Source organism: Sabethes cyaneus, chromosome 1 (genome assembly GCF_943734655.1).
Source record: "Sabethes cyaneus chromosome 1, idSabCyanKW18_F2, whole genome shotgun sequence".
In the NCBI taxonomy this organism is placed as follows: domain Eukaryota; kingdom Metazoa; phylum Arthropoda; class Insecta; order Diptera; family Culicidae; genus Sabethes; species Sabethes cyaneus.
In genome coordinates this window covers 7,437,184-7,455,603 of record NC_071353.1, presented here as the reverse complement: position 1 = coordinate 7,455,603, position 18,420 = coordinate 7,437,184, and the positions used below count along the sequence as shown (strand labels likewise).

Genomic DNA, 18,420 nt, shown 5'->3' with positions numbered 1-18,420 from the left:
CAATACCAAAACGGTCAAAATATTGCAACATATCAGCGCACTGCCAACTTCCCGCAAATTAATAATAGGAAAGATAAGTTTATTATTTTATTCAATACGCTTATTCACCCAGCAAATGTTACTGGTGCTGTAGATATTACACACCAATCACCGTCTCGGTTCCTGTTGATAATGAAATATGGTTTTATTTAACCCGGTTTCTGCCGCTCGAATCTGAACACAATAACATTGTTTGTTATATATCTAATCGGACCAACTGCAACCCGAACTCAATTCACTGTCACAAACTGGCGAATTTACAATCGAATCGACGTCATCTTTCACTTTTTTTCTTTCAAAATACGCGTTCCCGATGCAATTGAAGTAAAATTGCATTTCCAGGGTTCTGGCCTGAAGGAGTGTCCATATCTCCTTTTTTTAGAACGCTACACAAATTAATTCAAACGTATAACTGTTTAACGACCTCTATCTAGCCTTCCCACTGCTAGCCTCTCAGGACGCTTTTGGCTTGTGAAGCTAAGGAAAAATAGAACTTAAATAAGCGATAACTTTGTAAGGAAAGGTCATAGAAATTTCCAACCTTTTGCAAAAACATGTGTTTTAAGTCTTTCAATAATCGCCTAGAACCACATACTTTTGTAAAATGCAACCAACATACGCTAAACATGAAAAACTTATTTTTAATGAATTTCCAAAGAAAATGCTCTGAAGCTCTGCGCTCGATAGAGATAGAAATGTCATTTCTTTAGCAAAATTATTTATCTTTATATTTTCCATAACTTTACCGAAGAAACTATGTGTCTATCTACTAACATAAAAAAATTAATATTTTTTTTGAAACGATGATTCTACAATTGATGAAGGGACGGTAAGGGAAAGTAATGAAGAAGGATTTTTTTTTCGGGAATGAAGGGGAAGGGTGGAAAGGAAGGAGGGGAGGGGGTAATAGGTAGGTAGCTATGTTTAACATCCCTTCGTTACGATATACATGATCAAGGAAGCCTGCTCAAAACTAAAGTCATCCACAAATGCCTGTCCAGATGGCATCCGCGCGATCGTCTTGAAGAAATGCTCCAGCAGCCTTCTAGAGTCTCTCTCAGTCATTTTTAACTTATCGCTCCAACAGGGGATTTTTCTTCAGCCTTTGACAAAATCAATCACCAGATAGCAATAGCTAAGCTAGACAAGCTAGGATGACAAGGATCATTTCTAAACTGGCTCAACTCTTATCTCATAGGACGCAGAATGGCAGTGAAATTCGTAGTTTGTACTACTACTTACTTCGATATCACGTCTGGAGTCCCACAAGGTAGCCACCTTGGACCTTTTATGTTGCTGATCTACCCCAACGATCTTAATTTTGTTCTAAAATGTCAGAGACTTAACTTATGCTGATGATTTTAAATTATTCGAAATCGTGAGAGATTCTGAAGACGCTTTATTCCTGCAAACTCAGATAGAAGACTTCCCTAAATCCCAGTAAGTGCTCTGTTATCTCTTTCACTAGGAGACGATCATCAGTTTGCCCTCGATTACAACATCCCGGGAACTATACTTAACCGTGAGTTACAAGTCAAAGATCTGGGAGTCCTTTTAGACTCCAAACTCGACTTTAAAAGTCATATCAACTACATAACTGCAAAGGCATCTAAAACTCTTGGGTTTGTATTCCGTGTATCTAAAAATTTTCGAAATATACAATGCCACAAAGCATTGTACTTGTACTTGTTAATTAACATGTAGCTCTGAGCAGACCCGGCCGTGATTTTTAGGCACACTTCTACTATGTTCTATGGCTGTTCAAGCGGTGCCAACTATAGCTGCCAGTAAGTGCCTATTAACGAAAAAAGTTACTGATAAAAATGATAAAAATGTTGCTTGAAATCAGTTTATAAAGAAAATAAAGCAATATACGATATTTATATCTTCTAGAACGTTATGTATTTCGATGATATCAAAAAGTTTGTAGAACATGTCAAGCCAGTTAGATAAGTTTTTATGTACAAAAAGGTTAATAAACTGATTTTAAGGGGTCACAACAGAAAGCCAAGTATATCTCGCAAACCATACGACGTAGATACCTAGTATATTCGGCAAAGTTTGATCAAATGCTTGCTATCTAGTTTCTACTACAAGTTATTTTTTCAAGGGTGATATCCCCTTAATATCGACTTGTAAGAAGAAGTAAAAAGTTGCAAAAGAGTGTATTAAGTAACTTCTCCGAAGACACCTAAACTCAAAGACGTCAGGAAAGGCGAGAAAACACTTTTGACCGTTTTTTTAGAATGGTCCCACTGTGCACCACTGCGCTCGAGTGTTGCTTCGTGTTTTCAGTATAAAAACGTCGTCGTTGTCAGCAGCATAGAGCTGGTTCGACGACGACGACACGTTGAGCCCCCCTTGGTCCCAGTGCCGGTGGGGTTGTTGAAGAAACTGTTTTCGTCGCACTGCCGTCCGGCATCCTTACGACGTGTCCGACCCACCGTAGCCTACCGACTTCCATCGATGTCTGTAGCTCGTGATTTATACGCTTCCGCTACTCTCCGCTTTCAGTTTGTACTCCGCCAAATATCGTCCACAGCATCTCCCGCTCGAACGACAAGGGCGCGCGTATGTCCACCGTGAATAGCGTCCCAGTTACAAGTACATAAAGAACTTTTCGGTCTGATAAGGGTTTTGTACATTGTCAGCTTCGTACGGCAGCGGTAAAGAAGGCTCGATTTCCTGCGGGGATGCACCGCTGGATCTCCTTACTAGTATTGTTGTTCGCGGTCATCAACGCTCCCAAATACACGAATTCATCCGTGGGAGGGGCGCTTTTGTTTCTTTTGAGACTCTTTCTCTCCCAGTAAAAAACCATACAAATGTAAAAACCCTACAGTGTAAAACCCTACAAACATAAGTTACTCCGCCAAATGCATAACAGAGGGTGCTAGTGTGCAAACCAAACGCGTAGAACGAAGGTTTTTAAATGATTTTTCTCCTATGTGTTATGTAAGTTCGCCAGTTATTAAGGGGAGGAACTTGACTTATAGGTTACTAACTTATCGTAATCCTACGTCAAGCCTGCGTTTATGTCCTGACCAGGGAATCAAAAATCCCGAACGTACAAGAGATAAAGATATTGTCCCTACTTCAAAATGTTGCATGGAAGTTAGGACAATGACAAGTTATCATAGCTGTTTATCGTGGATACAGATGTTTAATGACAACTGTGTTGTTGCCTGCGAATAAGACACACTGCTGTATGCAATACGTCTTGTACGCAACAAAAGCGATCCTAATCATGTCACACTGTGTTGGCAGCGGCAGTGTTTGGTAGTTACCAAGGTAACGTTCGTTGGTAACTTTTGTACGCCAGACTTTAGGTCAAAGCAAGCTAGTCTTTTTCTCAAGGTTTATGCTGTTTGTCCCTTTTGTTTTGTGTTTTTGTGTTTGCTGATAAAGTATTGCCTTTAACCAGCCGACTTGGGACAAAGATATATTATATTGTATACCTGCATCACCAACAACAGGCGCTTGTGAGAGCGAGTGTGATCAAAATATATTCTCACCGAAAGTTGTCCGTCTCACTGGTGTGAAGGGACATTCATTTGTCCTATTATTTTGTTATCGTGGTACATTCTGGTTGCCACACATGTTTGTTTCATTGGCAGAGAATAACTGGTTTATCGCTCTTCGTTTTTGTCAGTTATTTCTGTGTATGAACCGAACTGTGTCCGGACCCAAGTAACAATTCTAAAGCCGATTAGCTTTATTTCAATTTTATAAAGTTTTATTGCAGTATTAATCATTATCTCTAGTTTATTATAGTGTTGCTCAATAGCAAACTGGTACATACAAATAAAAATTACTTATAGCTAGCTTTAAAACATAATAAAACTGTTTATAAAGCAAATTTATTGTGGTTGCTTATATTACCACGATAATACTAGTTAATTGCGATACCTCTCTTATAAACTTAGCAATACAATATGGCGCACCAACTAAAGATGAACTTATTGTAGTTGCTTGTCAAACCGCAATAAATCTGTTCGTGTTATGGTGCTATTAATATGGTAACACCCTGACCAAACAGATTTATTGCTGCTATCATGAAGAATATTAGAGTTCTAGCTTTTTTTTGGACGCCTAAAAATAATTCGTCAACGTGTAAACTGTGAATTTCCGAAAGGAAGTTGGTATTAATCGGTTTTCTTGCAAGAATGCAACTAGACTGATTTTGCTGGAAGCTAAGGTTGACTGATCGAATATATTATTTTGTTTACACAAAGTTTTCAAAAATTGCACAATTTTGATGGTGCGTTAATTCCAGCCACTTATGGTACCAATATGCACTATAAAATTTAATGCGCATATGCTGCACAACTACGGAAACTGTTGAAAATTTATTCTTTCGGATATTTTATTATGGTCGCTAGAAATCGATCAGCAGGATGATCTGACAGTAACACTTTCACTTTTCTGGTCATGGTTATATATTTTCAAGTGGATGATGAAGCTGTCTAGGTGATTTAGCATTTTACGCAGAGAGTTTTCTGCTTTATTGTTTAGTCGAACAAAGCGAAATTATAGCGGTTGCCGCTCAGCAGCGGAAAGCATAATCGGTTTTATTGCTGCTTTCAGCAGAGTATCATAAACCTACTTGAGTTTGTGGCCTGACTCTTCAAGAGGTTATAAAAACCTTCTGAAGAGTGAGACTCTTGGTCGGAACACAGTTGTATAGCGGTCGTCAGAAGTTTTACTTAAATTTCTGTTTGGGGAGACACATACTCTTCTACTTTTTTCCTGAATAATCTAATTTTGCTCACATTTCATAGGTTTGGACTTTAATTTGAACATGAATTTGGATTTCATTTAGAATATGAATTTGGACCTAAATTTGGATTACATTTTGAATATAAATGCACTTGAAACTAAATTCTAGGTCTAGATTTAGACTTGAACATGATAGTTTGAATATGATTTTAGACCAGATTTTTGATCTGAAATTGGATCTGATTTTAAACCTGAATTTAGACCTAATTTTTTACCTGAATTTGGAGCTGAGTTTGGACTTTAACTTGTATCCTGGAGATAGGCCTAAATAATACTAGATTTTTGACCTGAATTTGGACAGTAATACGTATTTCAATTTGAACATAAACCTGGACCTGGACTTGGACCTGAGTGTGAACCTGCTTTTAGTGCTGAATTTGGCCATTAATTTAAACTTCAATTTGAATGTGAATTTGAACCTGGACCTGAATTTTGGCCTGAATTTGGGCTTGAATTTTGATCTGAAGTTGGAACTAAATTTAGGCCTGAATTTGGACTTTAATTTGAACATGAATTTAGAGCTGCACCTGGACCTAAAATTAGGTCTGAATTTGCATTTGGCTTTAAACCTGAAATTCTCACTCTTTTCTTATGAGTGTTTTTGCTATATTTTTTAGTTTGCCGTATGTTTCAATCGGCACCAAACCTGGGATAAGCAATCTTCCAAAATTTGGTTCAAATCTGAGAAGGACGATTACAAGTAATTCGTAAAACTTAACGTGACTCATACCTAAAAAAAGGAATCTATATTTTGATTGTAATTAAATTTTTTGTTCAGAAAAATTTCAAATTGTCCTCGTCGAATTATTCAATCCTTTTCTCCTCAACCCTTAACTCAAACCTTATATGTATGTCGATTCTCGTTGCAACCCCAAGGCAGGATGGCAAGCAAGCAGTAGGTCCCAACCGAACCGATATGTTACTTCCGCCCGAAACAGGTGTCGGCGAGCCGTTGTTCCTTTCCATCCGGTCATTCTTCGCCGTACCTAAGTAGTAGGGTTTAATCACCCAAACGGACAACCGCATGTGTTGTGCGACGGAAGATAACGCTCCCCATTCATTCGACAATCTAAACGTTTAGACCCGTCATTCAATTTTAATTCCGCTTGGAAGTATGTACCTACTTGCATTCGCTCGCACCTGATAGCACGGTTTTCCTACGTTGCGGCTGGTTTGCTGCGATGTGTCTTAAATTTCCTACGACCACGACGACGGCGCGCGGCAACAACCGGCGGCGTCGTTGTCGGTGGCAACGGGAAACAAATTGGTACACACATGTTCGTAGCTCACATAGCATCGTCGGTACCTATCCCGGTACCTGTCACGGCCTATTGCAGAGGGCAAACAGCACACGCTCTGCTTGCTCCGGGTGACGGTGGAGGTCAAAATGTTCCTAATATGGGCTAATTGGGCACGGGCTTATGCCGTAAGTGTTGTCTTTCTCTGCTTATTCTTCGCGACACATCAAAGATTTTCCCTGTGCCCACGCCACGGTGCGGTGGTGGTCGGTGTAAGGCTAAGGATCGATAGGCAGGAAGCACAGCGAAAGGAAATCTTTGCTAAGGTTTCTTAGGTCCGCCAACGCCAACGCCGAGTGGTGGAGTGCTTCTTGCGGCGAATGGAAAATAGGGAAAACATGTGTTACGGAAAATGGCCAGCGCATTGATTAACTGCGCCCCGAACTTGGCCAGTTGGTTGGCGTGCCAGCGATCCATCATTTGCTGGTGTTTTTTGCCTTTTTCACGTGTTTTTGTTTTTCGGTGAAGAATAACTGCGTGGCGGCGGCGGCAGCTAGGCGGGAAATTAGTGCAATTTCGCTTTATTTTTCTTCGATTTTTGCTATGGGCTATTAGCAGAAAGCTTTTTCGTTATTGGAAGCAACGTAAGCGAGTGTACAATTTACTCATTTCCGACAGTGTTCGCCTCCGTTTGCACTGAGAAGGAAATGAAAATTGGTAGCTGCCCGGTTTTCCTCCCGCATAGGTGCGAAGCACAGGAGGGTTAACGCCTTTTGCGAAGAAACGCTCACCACCGCGCCACTATTCGTGCAGAACGGAACGAGCGGAAATTACATTACACTCAGGATTTATTAAATTTACTCGCCACTTTGTAATATATTAGCGGCACGTTTTTTGAAGTGAAGCGCCCGGTTTGACGTTGGGAAACGCTGGGAAACGGAGCGAGCTAATGACCGGGTTCTGGTTCTCGCTAGCTTCCTGTGTCATGCGGTACGGAGATGGAAATCAATGTCTTAGCTTTCGGGAAGCCAGAATTCTCCGAAGACCACCCAGCTGGAACTGCGTAGTGGTCAGATAAATTACTGTAATAGTTAGTTTTACCAACAATAAAAACCGAAAACAAAAGGAAATAATTGTTTTCTATTCATAGCCCGCAGGAAACGCGAATCCCTCAAATTGTGAATACCGGCCAGAAGCAACCCGTGTACACAAAGTCGAAAGCAACGGGCAAAATCAGAACCAAGCAATGGGCCATTAAAGTCGTTAATCTCGAATAAGTGCTTCCGGAGATAGGCCGAAGATCGCCAACCTGTTTTCCCTGTTTTCATCTCTCAAGCTCGGCTCGACTCGCCTTGGCTTGGTTTGGTCTGCTCATTCCGACTTTCCTTCAGGTTGGAACAAAGTCAATGCGGGACTGAACTGCTCTGTTTACTCTGATCGGATAGGGCGGAGTACGGCGATGGTGGGTCATAAAAATGAATAGTGTTGCTCTAGCGTGCCGAGAAACGGAGCACCGAGGGAGGCAGCAGAAAAAAAAATGGGAAAGAATTTCACTCAAGCAACCTGCTAAACGACCGCACTGTGGAAAAAATAGCGCATCCTCCTGTAATTTCAGTCGTTGTTTAGTGTTTAGTAAAAGTAGGCAGCAAGTCCGCAGCCGCAGAAGCCCTCTATAAAAATGGTAATAAATCTGCACATTTTTGCTTTTGTTGTTGGCTTTCGGCCGGGGGAAATCTGCCGCGCCGCCGGTGCCTACCTGGCCTAACCCGGTTGCTGCGAGTGCGAGTTGTACTAAGATGGGAACGCTGATTGCCGGAATGCCGCTAAACGGCAGGTGCGCTGTGCGCTCCGCTTGCAGTTGAGACGCAATTCGAGCGGTGCGTAGGTCCATTTACGATTGGTAGGGGATTTTGCTGCGATATCGTGCCAACCGAGCAAGTTTACGATTCGAACCGATTCGAAACGATCCTCTTCGGTTTGGCTGGAATTCGCCTATAACGGTTTGTGGTCTAACATACCGCGATCCTTTGGTATTGAACGAACGGTGAATGGTAAGGTTTGAAAAGGTCTGGAATTGGTTTATTGCAAGTAATTTGGAATTTCTAGAAACTTATGTAAGTTTTTGAAAATATATAAAAAGAATCCCAAAAAGACAAAATGGACACAAAGATACCAGAAAAACTGACAAGAATTGACATAAAAGCAGTACAAAAAATAGTACAGCGGATTTTTTTTTTGGCAAAAAAACTAAATGTTTCAGTAAGTTCACCTTGCAGAGTACTTTCAGAGCATTACAGAGCAACGTGATGCCACGGCAGTCACCGCATTCTGTTGGATCTTATTTTTTAGAGACTTTGACTAATTCAAAGAATTCAAACTGGTGCACAGTGGTACCGTTTCGAAAAAAAAACGCAATTTACGCAAAAAAACGCGTAATTTAGAACATTAGTGTCTTTGCACTATTAGTATGACTATCCACCTATTAAGGTGATACAAACTGTTGTTTTTTTGATAGCGCCCAAAAAAAAATTTTTTTTTTTCAGAAAACTTGTAGAACATACTAAAATGATCAACTTTGTTTAATATAGTAACTATCCATCTCTCACTGGTTGCAAAATATAAAGATTCGTTTAAAAAGACTATTTAAAAAGCAATTCTGCTCATTAACTTTGCACACGATTGTTTTGGCGGTTTCAAATGTTCTACAAAGTTATTCACTATATTAAAACACACATTTTCTCTGAAGACTTTTTTTTCGCTAGGATGCATATTCAATGAGTTATAAAATATCTTTAAAAAAATATTAGCACTATTCAATAATTTTGTTTTTCAATTTCGAGCAACTTCGGATAAACCAAACCACTTTCATGGGAAAGTACTATATTTTATCTACAAAAAAAACAAAAACTTCCACCAAAAATCAATTGAGAAAAAAAAAATTTTGGGGCCAATAAAAAAAATACAGTTTGTATCACCCTGATAGATCCACCTATTAGGGTGATACCAATTGGTCATACCAATAGTGCAGAAAGATGCGCTATATTTTATTACTAAACTTTTTCAACAACACTAACTTTCTAAAATTACGCGTTTCTTGCGTAAATACTAATAATCGCGTTTTTTTTCGAAACGGCACCACGGTGCGGTGATTGGACAGTTCAGCGCACACCCGCATACGATCGAAGACGCCCCACCGTGGGATGGAACCCAAATCTAGGTGGACAAAAGTAATTACGCTAAAACCGTTAGTCCTAGGTATATAGTATCTTCAGAGTAAATTTGTTATTTCAACTTCCGCATTTTTTGGTGTATATGATCATCATAGTAAGCAAGTGCAATACATAAACTTTTTTATGGCCTAAGTTAGCTGAATAAAATGTTCAGTAAAGTAAAAGAACATTAACTTTAGAGTAACTTCGCTAAAGAAATGAAAGTTCTGTCTCTTATGGTTAATGGGCTGAAGCTATTTAAAGTTTTTTGGTCGGGGTGTACCTAAAAAAATAGTTTTTTCTTTCGTGTTTATTTCTCACAAGCTATACCTTCTAAGCACTTTCATATGCATGAAAAACGCACATTTTGTTTGAAGGAATCAAGTCGCTATCTCCTTCGGTTATGAAGCTACAAGCATTTTTTCTAAAATAAATTTCAAACATGACATAAGCAATAACGGATAAACTGCTCAAAAGCAGCAAATCAAACTTTATATAGATATTTAATAAAATATTGGCCTCCGAAATTTATAGAGATCACATCGGTCCAGGTCGGCCCTTCTTTGCTAGACCGTATTCTATAATGAACTAAAAATAACCGGTTTAACCGGTTTAACCGGTTTACCGGTTTACTTACCAAATTTACAATTTTTACGTTAATAGAATGAATTCAAAAACGAAAACAAGTCTAAATGCTTGTTTTTATCTTAATTATCTGTATAGCTAAAAAAGGGCCGACCTGGACCGATGTGATCTCTATTAATTTCGGAGGCCAATATATTACTAAATCTATACCTATAAAGAAGGATTTCTGTCTGTCTGTCTGTCTGTCTGTCTGTCTGTCTGTCCGTATGTTCCTTATAGAATCGAAAACTACTGAACCAATCGGCATGAAAATATGCATGTAGAGGTTTTTTGGGGCCAGGAAAGGTTTTAGTGATGGTTAGAAACCCCTCCCCCCACTAAGAGGGGGGGCTTCCATACAAATGAAACACAAATTTCTGCATAACTCGACAACTAATCAAGCAAATAGAACAAAATTTGGCATGGGGGTGTTTTCGGTGACAAGAATTTATTCTACGGTAAATTGAGACCCCTCCCCTCTTTATAAGGGGAATTATAACTCCTCTCCTCTTTAAAAGGGGGGGCTTCCATACAAATTTCCTCATAACTCGAGAACTAATCAAGCATATGGAACCAAATTTGGCATGTGAAGGTTTTCGAGGGCAAGAATATTTTCTATAGTAAATTAGGACCCCTCCCCACTTTAAGGGGGGGGGGGCTCCTGTACCAAAGAAACACAATTTTCCTCATAACTCGAGAAGTAATTAAGCAAATGGAACCAAATTTGGCATGTGGGTGTTCTTGGAGACAAATTTTTTTTCTATGATGAATTGGGACCCCTCCCCGTTTTAGGAGGGGGGGATCCTTTACACATGAAATATAAATTTCCTCATAACTGAAGAACTAATCAAGCAATTGGAACAAAATTTGGCATGTGAAAGTTTTCGAGGGCAAGAATATTTTCTATGGTATATAAGGACCCCTCCCCACTTTAAGAGGGGGGGCTCCTATACAAACGAAATACAAATTTCCTCATAACTCGAGAACTAATCAAGCAAATGGAACAAAATTTGGCAAGTGGGTGTTTTTGGAGACAAAAATTTTTTCTATGATGAATTGGGACCCCTCCCCACTTTAGGAGGGGGGGCTCCTATTCAAACGAAATACAAATTTCCTCATAACTCGAGAACTAATCAAGCAAATGGAACCAAATTTGGCACGTGGGTGTTTTTGGAGACAAAAATTTTTTCTATGGTGAATTGGGACCCCTCCCCACTTTAGGAGGGGGGGCTCCTATACAAATGAAATTCAAATTTCCTCATAACTCGAGAACTAATCAAGCAAATAGAACCAAATTTGGCATGTGGAGGTTTCTGGAGGCAAAAATATTTTCTATGGTGAATTAGGACCCCTCCCAACTTTAAGAGGGGGGGCTCCTATACAAACGAAATACAAATTTCCTCATAACTCGAGAACTAATCAAGCAAATGGAACCAAATTTGGCACGTGGGTGTTTTTGGAGACAAAAATTTTTTCTATGATGAATTGGGACCCCTCCCCACTTTAGGAAGGGGGGCTCCTATACAAATGAAATGCAAATTTCCTCATAACTCGAGAATTAATCAAGCAAATGGAACCAAATTAGGCATGTGAAAGTTTTCTAGGGCATGAATATTTTCTATGGTGAATTAGAACCCCTCCCCACTTTAAGAGGGGGGGCTCCTATACAAACGAAATACAAATTTCCTCATAACTCGAGAACTAATCAAGCAAATGGAACCAAATTTGGCACGTGGGTGTTTTTGGAGACAAAATTTTTTTCTATGATGAATTGGGACCCCTCCCCACTTCAGGCGGGGGGGCTCCTATACAAATGAAATTCAAATTTCCTCATAACTCGAGAACTAATCAAGCAAATGGAACCAAATTTGGCACGTGGGTGTTTTTGGAGACAAAAACTTTTTCTATGATGAATTGGGATCCCTCCCAACTTTAAGAGGGGGTGCTTCTACACAAATGAAATACAAATTTCCTCATAATTCGAGAACTAATCAAGCAAATGGAACCATATTTGGCATGTGGGTGTCTTTGGAGGCAACCATTTTTTCTATGATGAATTAGGACCCCTTACCTTTTTAAGAGGGGGGGCTCTTATACAAACGAAATACAAATTTCCTCATAACTCGAGAACTAATCAAGCAAATGAAACCAAATTTATCATGTGGGTGTTTTTGTAGGCAAGAATATTTTCTATGGTATATTTTCTATGGATTTCCCCACTTTAAGAGGGGGGGGGGGGGCTCCTATACAAATGAAAAACAAATTTCCTCTTATCTCGAGAACTAATCAATCAAATGGAACCAAATTTGGCATGTGGGAGTTTTAGATGGCAGAAATTTTTTCTATGGTGAATTACGACCCCTTCCCCTTTTAAGAGGGGAGCTCCCATACAAATGAAATTCAAATTTCCCTATAACTTAAGAACTAATCAAGCAAATGGAACCAAATTTGGCATGTGGGAGATTTTGGAGTCTTGAATTTATTTTACGATAGTTAGAGACCTCTCACCCCTGTGGTAGGGGGATATGGACTCTCATACAAATAAAACAGAAATTTTTGCGAAACTCAAAAACTAATCGAACTCGAGAAATTCGAGACTCTTCCATAAAACATTAGTCAATACAAGACCACAAAAACTATCTATAGTAACACTAGATCATTCAGGACGAGACGGTCGCGAGTGTTGCCGGTGACCCGCCGTCGCAAGTGCCGCCCACTGGGGGGCTTGCAAAACTCGAGATTGTGACAAAGATCATCCGAGATTCATGATTTATGTACAACACAGGTTAATTTGTGGCAATACGAAGTTTGTCGGGTCAGCTAGTATCTATATAAAGGTTGATTTGCTGCTTTGAGCAGTTTTTCCGTTATTGACATTTGAAAAAAGCAATTTATTATAGAAAAACTGCCTGTAGCTTTAGAATATAAGGAGATAGCGACTTGATTCCTTTAAACAAAATGTGCATTTTTCGTGCATGTGAATGTGCTCAGAAGGTATGGCTTGTGAGGAATAAACACGAAAGGAGATATCAAGAAAAAACTAATTTTTAGGTACACCCCAACCAAAAAACTTCAAATAGCTCCAGCCCATCAACCATAAGAGATAGAACTTTCATTTTTTCAGCAAAGTTACTCAAAGTTTAATGTTCTTTAACTTTACTGAACATTCTATTCAGCTAACTTAAGCCATAAAAAAGTTTATGTTTTGCACTTGCTTGCTATGATGGTCCCCCTAATGTCCCCCCCTGTTGGAGTGCCGTTAAAATAGTCATTAACAGCGTGGAGTAGAACGTCTTAGACCGAGTGGCACCGACCAAGTCGACGTAACGAATGATTTGACGAAGAATCCCAGCAGATATTGGATGAGAAGAACGCAGCGCGGATACAAATGCTGCGGAAAGTCACCCGTCAGAATGTGGAGCAATAAAAACAGAATAACAGCATACCCAAGTCTTGTAGAAACCTCAACTAGCCCTTTGGTCATACACTACTATCGCATGGCCTAGTCTAACATTTGCTGATCTTGTATGCCTTTACTTCTTCATGTGAAGAAGGAAGCCCGAACTCAGTGCACTAAGTTTGCAAACGTGTCGTAACATACTTGAGGGGGACCAAATTGGTCACCTACACGTACTAAGGGAGTTCGATCTATCACCCCTAGTAACGACAATACCTGACTGGCTGGAGACACGGCCTAACATAAATGTTCCGTACAGTGTAATTGATACAGATCACACTGTATGCAGCAATGAAGGGCATGTTCTTTCATCCAGTAGCATCTGCTTCTTTACAGATGGATCAAAAACCGGAACACGCACAGGTTCCGCAGTCTACGGACCCGGAATAAAGGAAGCTCTTCCACTGGCCAAATGGCCCACCGTTTTCCAAGGGGAAGTATATGCAATATACAGCTGCGCCAAGATATGTCTGAAACGAAGGTATAGGTATGCAAAAATCGGAATCTTTGCGGACAGCCAGGCTGCACTACTGGCTCTCAAGTCCACTAAATGTGCATCCAGATTAGTTTGGGAGTACAGTACTACCTTAAGGGAGCTCTCCTGCCAGACCAAAGTTTCATTACCCTTGCCTGGACACTGCGGAATCGAGGGCAATGAGCTTGCCGACAGCCTAGCGAGACAAGGATCTGCTCATCAGTTCATTGGTCCCGAACCGTTTCTGGGCACCTCCATATCCGCTGTCAAAAGCGAATTACTGAGCTGGGAAAAGCTAGAAATATCATCCAGTTGGTATCAAGCGCAGGGCTGTAGACAAGTTAAAACGTTTATCTACCCATACTTTGCAGTAGTTAAAATACTACTTACCTTAACGCGTAGGGAACAGCGCACAATTATGGGACTCCTCACCGGACATTATCCTATTCTTTACCATTTAAACAGAATTGTCAAGGTCTCAACCGACTTTTGCCGCTTTTGCAATTTAGAACTAGAAAGTTTAGTGCACTTGCTCTGCTCCTGTGGAGCTCTTGCGACTTCCAGGTATAGCTTCTTCGGAAGCTACCTATTAACTCCATACTCTGAATGGAAACTCCATCCCAAGAAGGTTATTGCTTTTATTAACCATGTAGTACCTAATTCGGGCACAGTCTTACAACTCAGCTCAACTCCATCAATGGGTATGAGTATGAGCAATCCGTAAACTGTGTACAGCAATCGGGGCCAGCTACAAAAGACAATCTTCGTGACTGTCGCCAAGGCATTCTTAAGCCCAGTACCGTTCTGGTAGACAAAAAAGTCACCACGGTCAGAGGATTGCCCACCACTACTCCTAGCTACACTGTGGCATTCTCCAACTCTTGAATGCTTTGTTTCTCGAGTTCACTTATCCCAGGTGATTGTAGGTTATTCTAGACTTCACTGGAGTCTACCCTTAGGCCACATCCTTAGAAACTGTACTTAAATTTCCTAAATCTCCAGAATTAGAATGAACAGGGCGCTTCTTTTTTATTTGAATCTGCCTATATCTGTAGTTCAGGATAAATTTTCCTTCCACCAATTAACGCAGCGAGGAATCATCAACAGTAAGGGCGAGTTTAACGTGATCGTTACCCTTCACGTGGTGATGTAAAATCCAGCACGCATTTTCACTCTGGCTCTCAATGAGAGACAGAATCATATTTATTATTTTCATTGTCATATTTGTAACTTAAAAGAAAGAAAGCGATAAGGACGTCAGAACACGGGATGTGATCCTCGTCCACTACTACCAGATCGGCTTTTCCCATAGAGATAAGGTTAGAAACCGTTCCTTAACCCAAATAGCTGTGTCATTGTCTTGACATGTGAGTACCATGTACCTAGGCTTCAACCAGCAGCAGACAAATTTGGGCTTGAACTGCTCCCGCCATCGCTGTACGATTTTCAGCTAGGGGGCGCCCTGAACCACTTCTTGTTGATTCGTTGGCAGTTGTCACTATATGAGGTATCGGTTGGTAAAACTGCACGGGGAGCTCCCGCATTGTGCCGTTCCCGGTCTATCGTTTTCAATTACCGACCGAGAAGTTTGATATAACTGGTTTTTCTAACCGCGACGCCGTACGCGTACAAGCACTTACCACCTACAAGGCACATGCACGTCATGTTGTATGTTGGAGTGAGAGTGTTACACGTCATTCCTCGCGCTGAGGTTGATCTATTCCAAATTCTTACCAAGTTTAGTCGTATAGTTTTATCAAATTCATGACAAATTGAGTCAAAATAAAATATTTGAAACATTTTTACTAGTTCCAGATTACTCTTTCAATTCTAAATTTTGGTTTTCTTTTTCAACTTGCAAACCGCGTTTGCTGCTATCATAACATATACAACAACCTGAACGATACATGTATTTCAATATGTATTGTATTTTTTCCACCGTGCGTTTCATGATGGGACAATATTGTCCACAACCTAACTATTATTCTAAATTTCTTTGAAACCCTCACTCACATTCATGGGAATTGCTCCTACTTGACATATCTGGTTGATTCCGCAATCGAAAATTTATGCAAACTATCGTAAAAACCAATTGCAAAACTAAAGTACGCAATTTACACCCCAAGCCGGTGCGTGGAGCAATAGACAAAGACCAAATAAAAAACGCAGCACCAGAAACCAGAACAATAGCAATTGTCATTTCGCGAATCGACAGCACAGGCGTTTTAAAAACCCGGTTTTTAATTCTTTCACCACAGCCATAGTAGTACCATAATAAGATGGCACAAAAAACGGGCACCGAAATAATCTCGCGACTCCGATTGAGATGTAAAGCAATAAAAAAACGCAGCACACTCATCAAGACGAGCACTGCTTGGCGTTTTTTTTTTTATTTTTACTAAAACAATACCACAACCGTTGACGTTCGTCAGCTCTCGACCGTTTTTCCCAGCATGAACTGAACCCAGAAGAATTGGAAAATTAACCGGCTATTGGATAATAAGCTGCAAAACGGCGGAAACAGGACGGGATTGAGTAGAAAGAGACCAAATAACAAAAAAAATTAAAACAATCGATTGACGATTGTAATCGGGGTTTCACACATAACGTAACGTTTAGCTGAATAGAGCTAATTAGCGATCCAAGCACTTGACGCAATCGAGGAAGGCTGTGATCGATTTTCATCAGCTGTATTTGACAGTCAGTCTGCGGGGCGCGGTATTGGATACGGTACTGACTGTGCCGATTGCAGCTAATTTGCTCCGTTGGGCGCACTGATTTTCGAAATGAAATCACGCAACTTTTGCTGAAGGCAGCAATCATCAACGCATGCAATATCCCGTACGACGAATACGGTTTGTTTTACCATACCGACAAGCTGTGGGGCGTCTTGCATCTCGGGTACAGGAAATGGACAATTTGGTTTTCGGTTCGAACGAAAGCTTCGGGCCATTTCGCTGGCACTTACTGTAATATGCTGTGGGAAAAGGACAAGCCAGTGTCAGTGCGGTACTTACATTGTTTGATGACTATCAGCAGTAGTAGTAACGGCAGCGCAGGTTGACTTGTGATTCCACCGGTAGAAGACGCCATTGTGATGATGAACCTTTTTTTATTTACCTCGCGTGCTCGTTACCGGAGCTTGCGTTCGGGTGTTTTTTTTTTCGAGGTTTTTATTATTTTCACAGCTAAGACTGTGCGGATAACTTCACCAACGCTTTCCACTTCACGGGTAGTGGCTGAGTTCGCCTCACTGACTTAGAAATTAATGTTTCCACTAGCTTCGAATAGAAACCGGCAAATGCAGCACGGCGAATAAATTAGCAAAGCAAAGACACAAATCAAACTCGTCTCACTCGTTTGGGCCCCTCGAGCGCAAAAATTTATGGCGCGCTGTAACAATCGGCTTTCTTAATACATAAATTGAGCAAATCTCATTAAACGATACATTTTTCTTCCTTTGAACCTTCGGATGAGGCGTTTTCTCAAACGTTCTCTCTGTTTATGAATGTTGTTTTTTTTTTCGTTCGTGTTTTCCGATCCGATATCATGCAGTGTTAATTAAGATAAATGAAAATCTTTCGATGCCAAACAATCGCTAATCTTCTCCGTTAGGCTAATTAATAACGCCCGACCTTCAGCGTGCGATGAGTGATTGCACAGGCGCGCGCTCTACCGTGTTGGTGGCGAAGGCTCCCGAAACACGATCGCGATCTACCGATTAGATCTCTGACCCGGCTTCCAGTTTACATTGCGCAAACGCCTGCAGACGGATATGTCAAATCTACGCCTTAAATATCATCCAATCACAGTAAGCACTGGCGCATTCCTCGCACGGGGGCAAAACAATAAAAGAACTTCAGTATCAGTTATGCACAACGACAACGATCATCGATCGATCGACTGCTCTTCCCGCTGGCTAATCGATGAATGAAACTACGAACTTCACTTTCCGAAAAAACACCGGCTTTTCACTGCAGGCCACCCCTTCGCCTCCTGCTTCCGGGTTCGATTCCGAATTCGCGCACAATAACGTGTTACAACAAGAACGCGCACACGAGTCTTCTCCACGTACAGGAATTCTTGATAGCGCCTCTGTCTAATCCTCCACTGTCGTACGTGTCTACCTCATAAGACGAACTGCTTCAAACTAAAGCTCCGCGGGACTTACGATCACCACAAGTAGTAGGTAGTACAACAAAACCGTGAGCGGCCGTTTTTTTTTCTTGTTCGTCACGTCTCTCTTTCATCCAATTCCGTCAGCAACGGAGCTCTCTTTCGCAACGTGGTTGATTTTAAGAATGAAAAAGTTCCACAAAAATGAATGAAAAGTGATTTCCTGACCGTACCTTACGAGCCTACCTTCGCAACCCCGCACGGTACCGGGCGCGGTAGGTGGTTCAGGCAGGGGTTGCATTAACCATTCTCCTGCTCTCTCTCTCTGTCTAGCTCGGCCGTAGGTTTTCTCACTCTCCATCAGCCGGTGGTGTCCATCATCGCCATCGTTACTCGTACAAATAGTTTATTTTGCTTTGAATACCCGTTGTTCCGAGTGGTGGTGGAACGGGAGGTGCACGGAAGATTGAAGAAGTATCGAAC

General features: G+C 40.9%; 1 protein-coding gene across 1 annotated transcript in view; it reads right to left on the bottom strand.

Annotated features, from left to right (window-relative positions):
- Window positions 1–17,964, bottom strand: part of LOC128740995 (uncharacterized) — an 80,558-nt gene extending 62,594 nt beyond the window's left edge. Inside the window, exon 1 of the mRNA XM_053836573.1 lies at window positions 16,839–17,964. Within this exon, the coding sequence (XP_053692548.1) occupies window positions 16,839–16,914 (76 nt within the window). The 5' untranslated portion in view covers window positions 16,915–17,964. The remainder of the gene's footprint in view (window positions 1–16,838) is intronic.
- Between the last annotated feature and the right edge of the window lie 456 nt (window positions 17,965–18,420).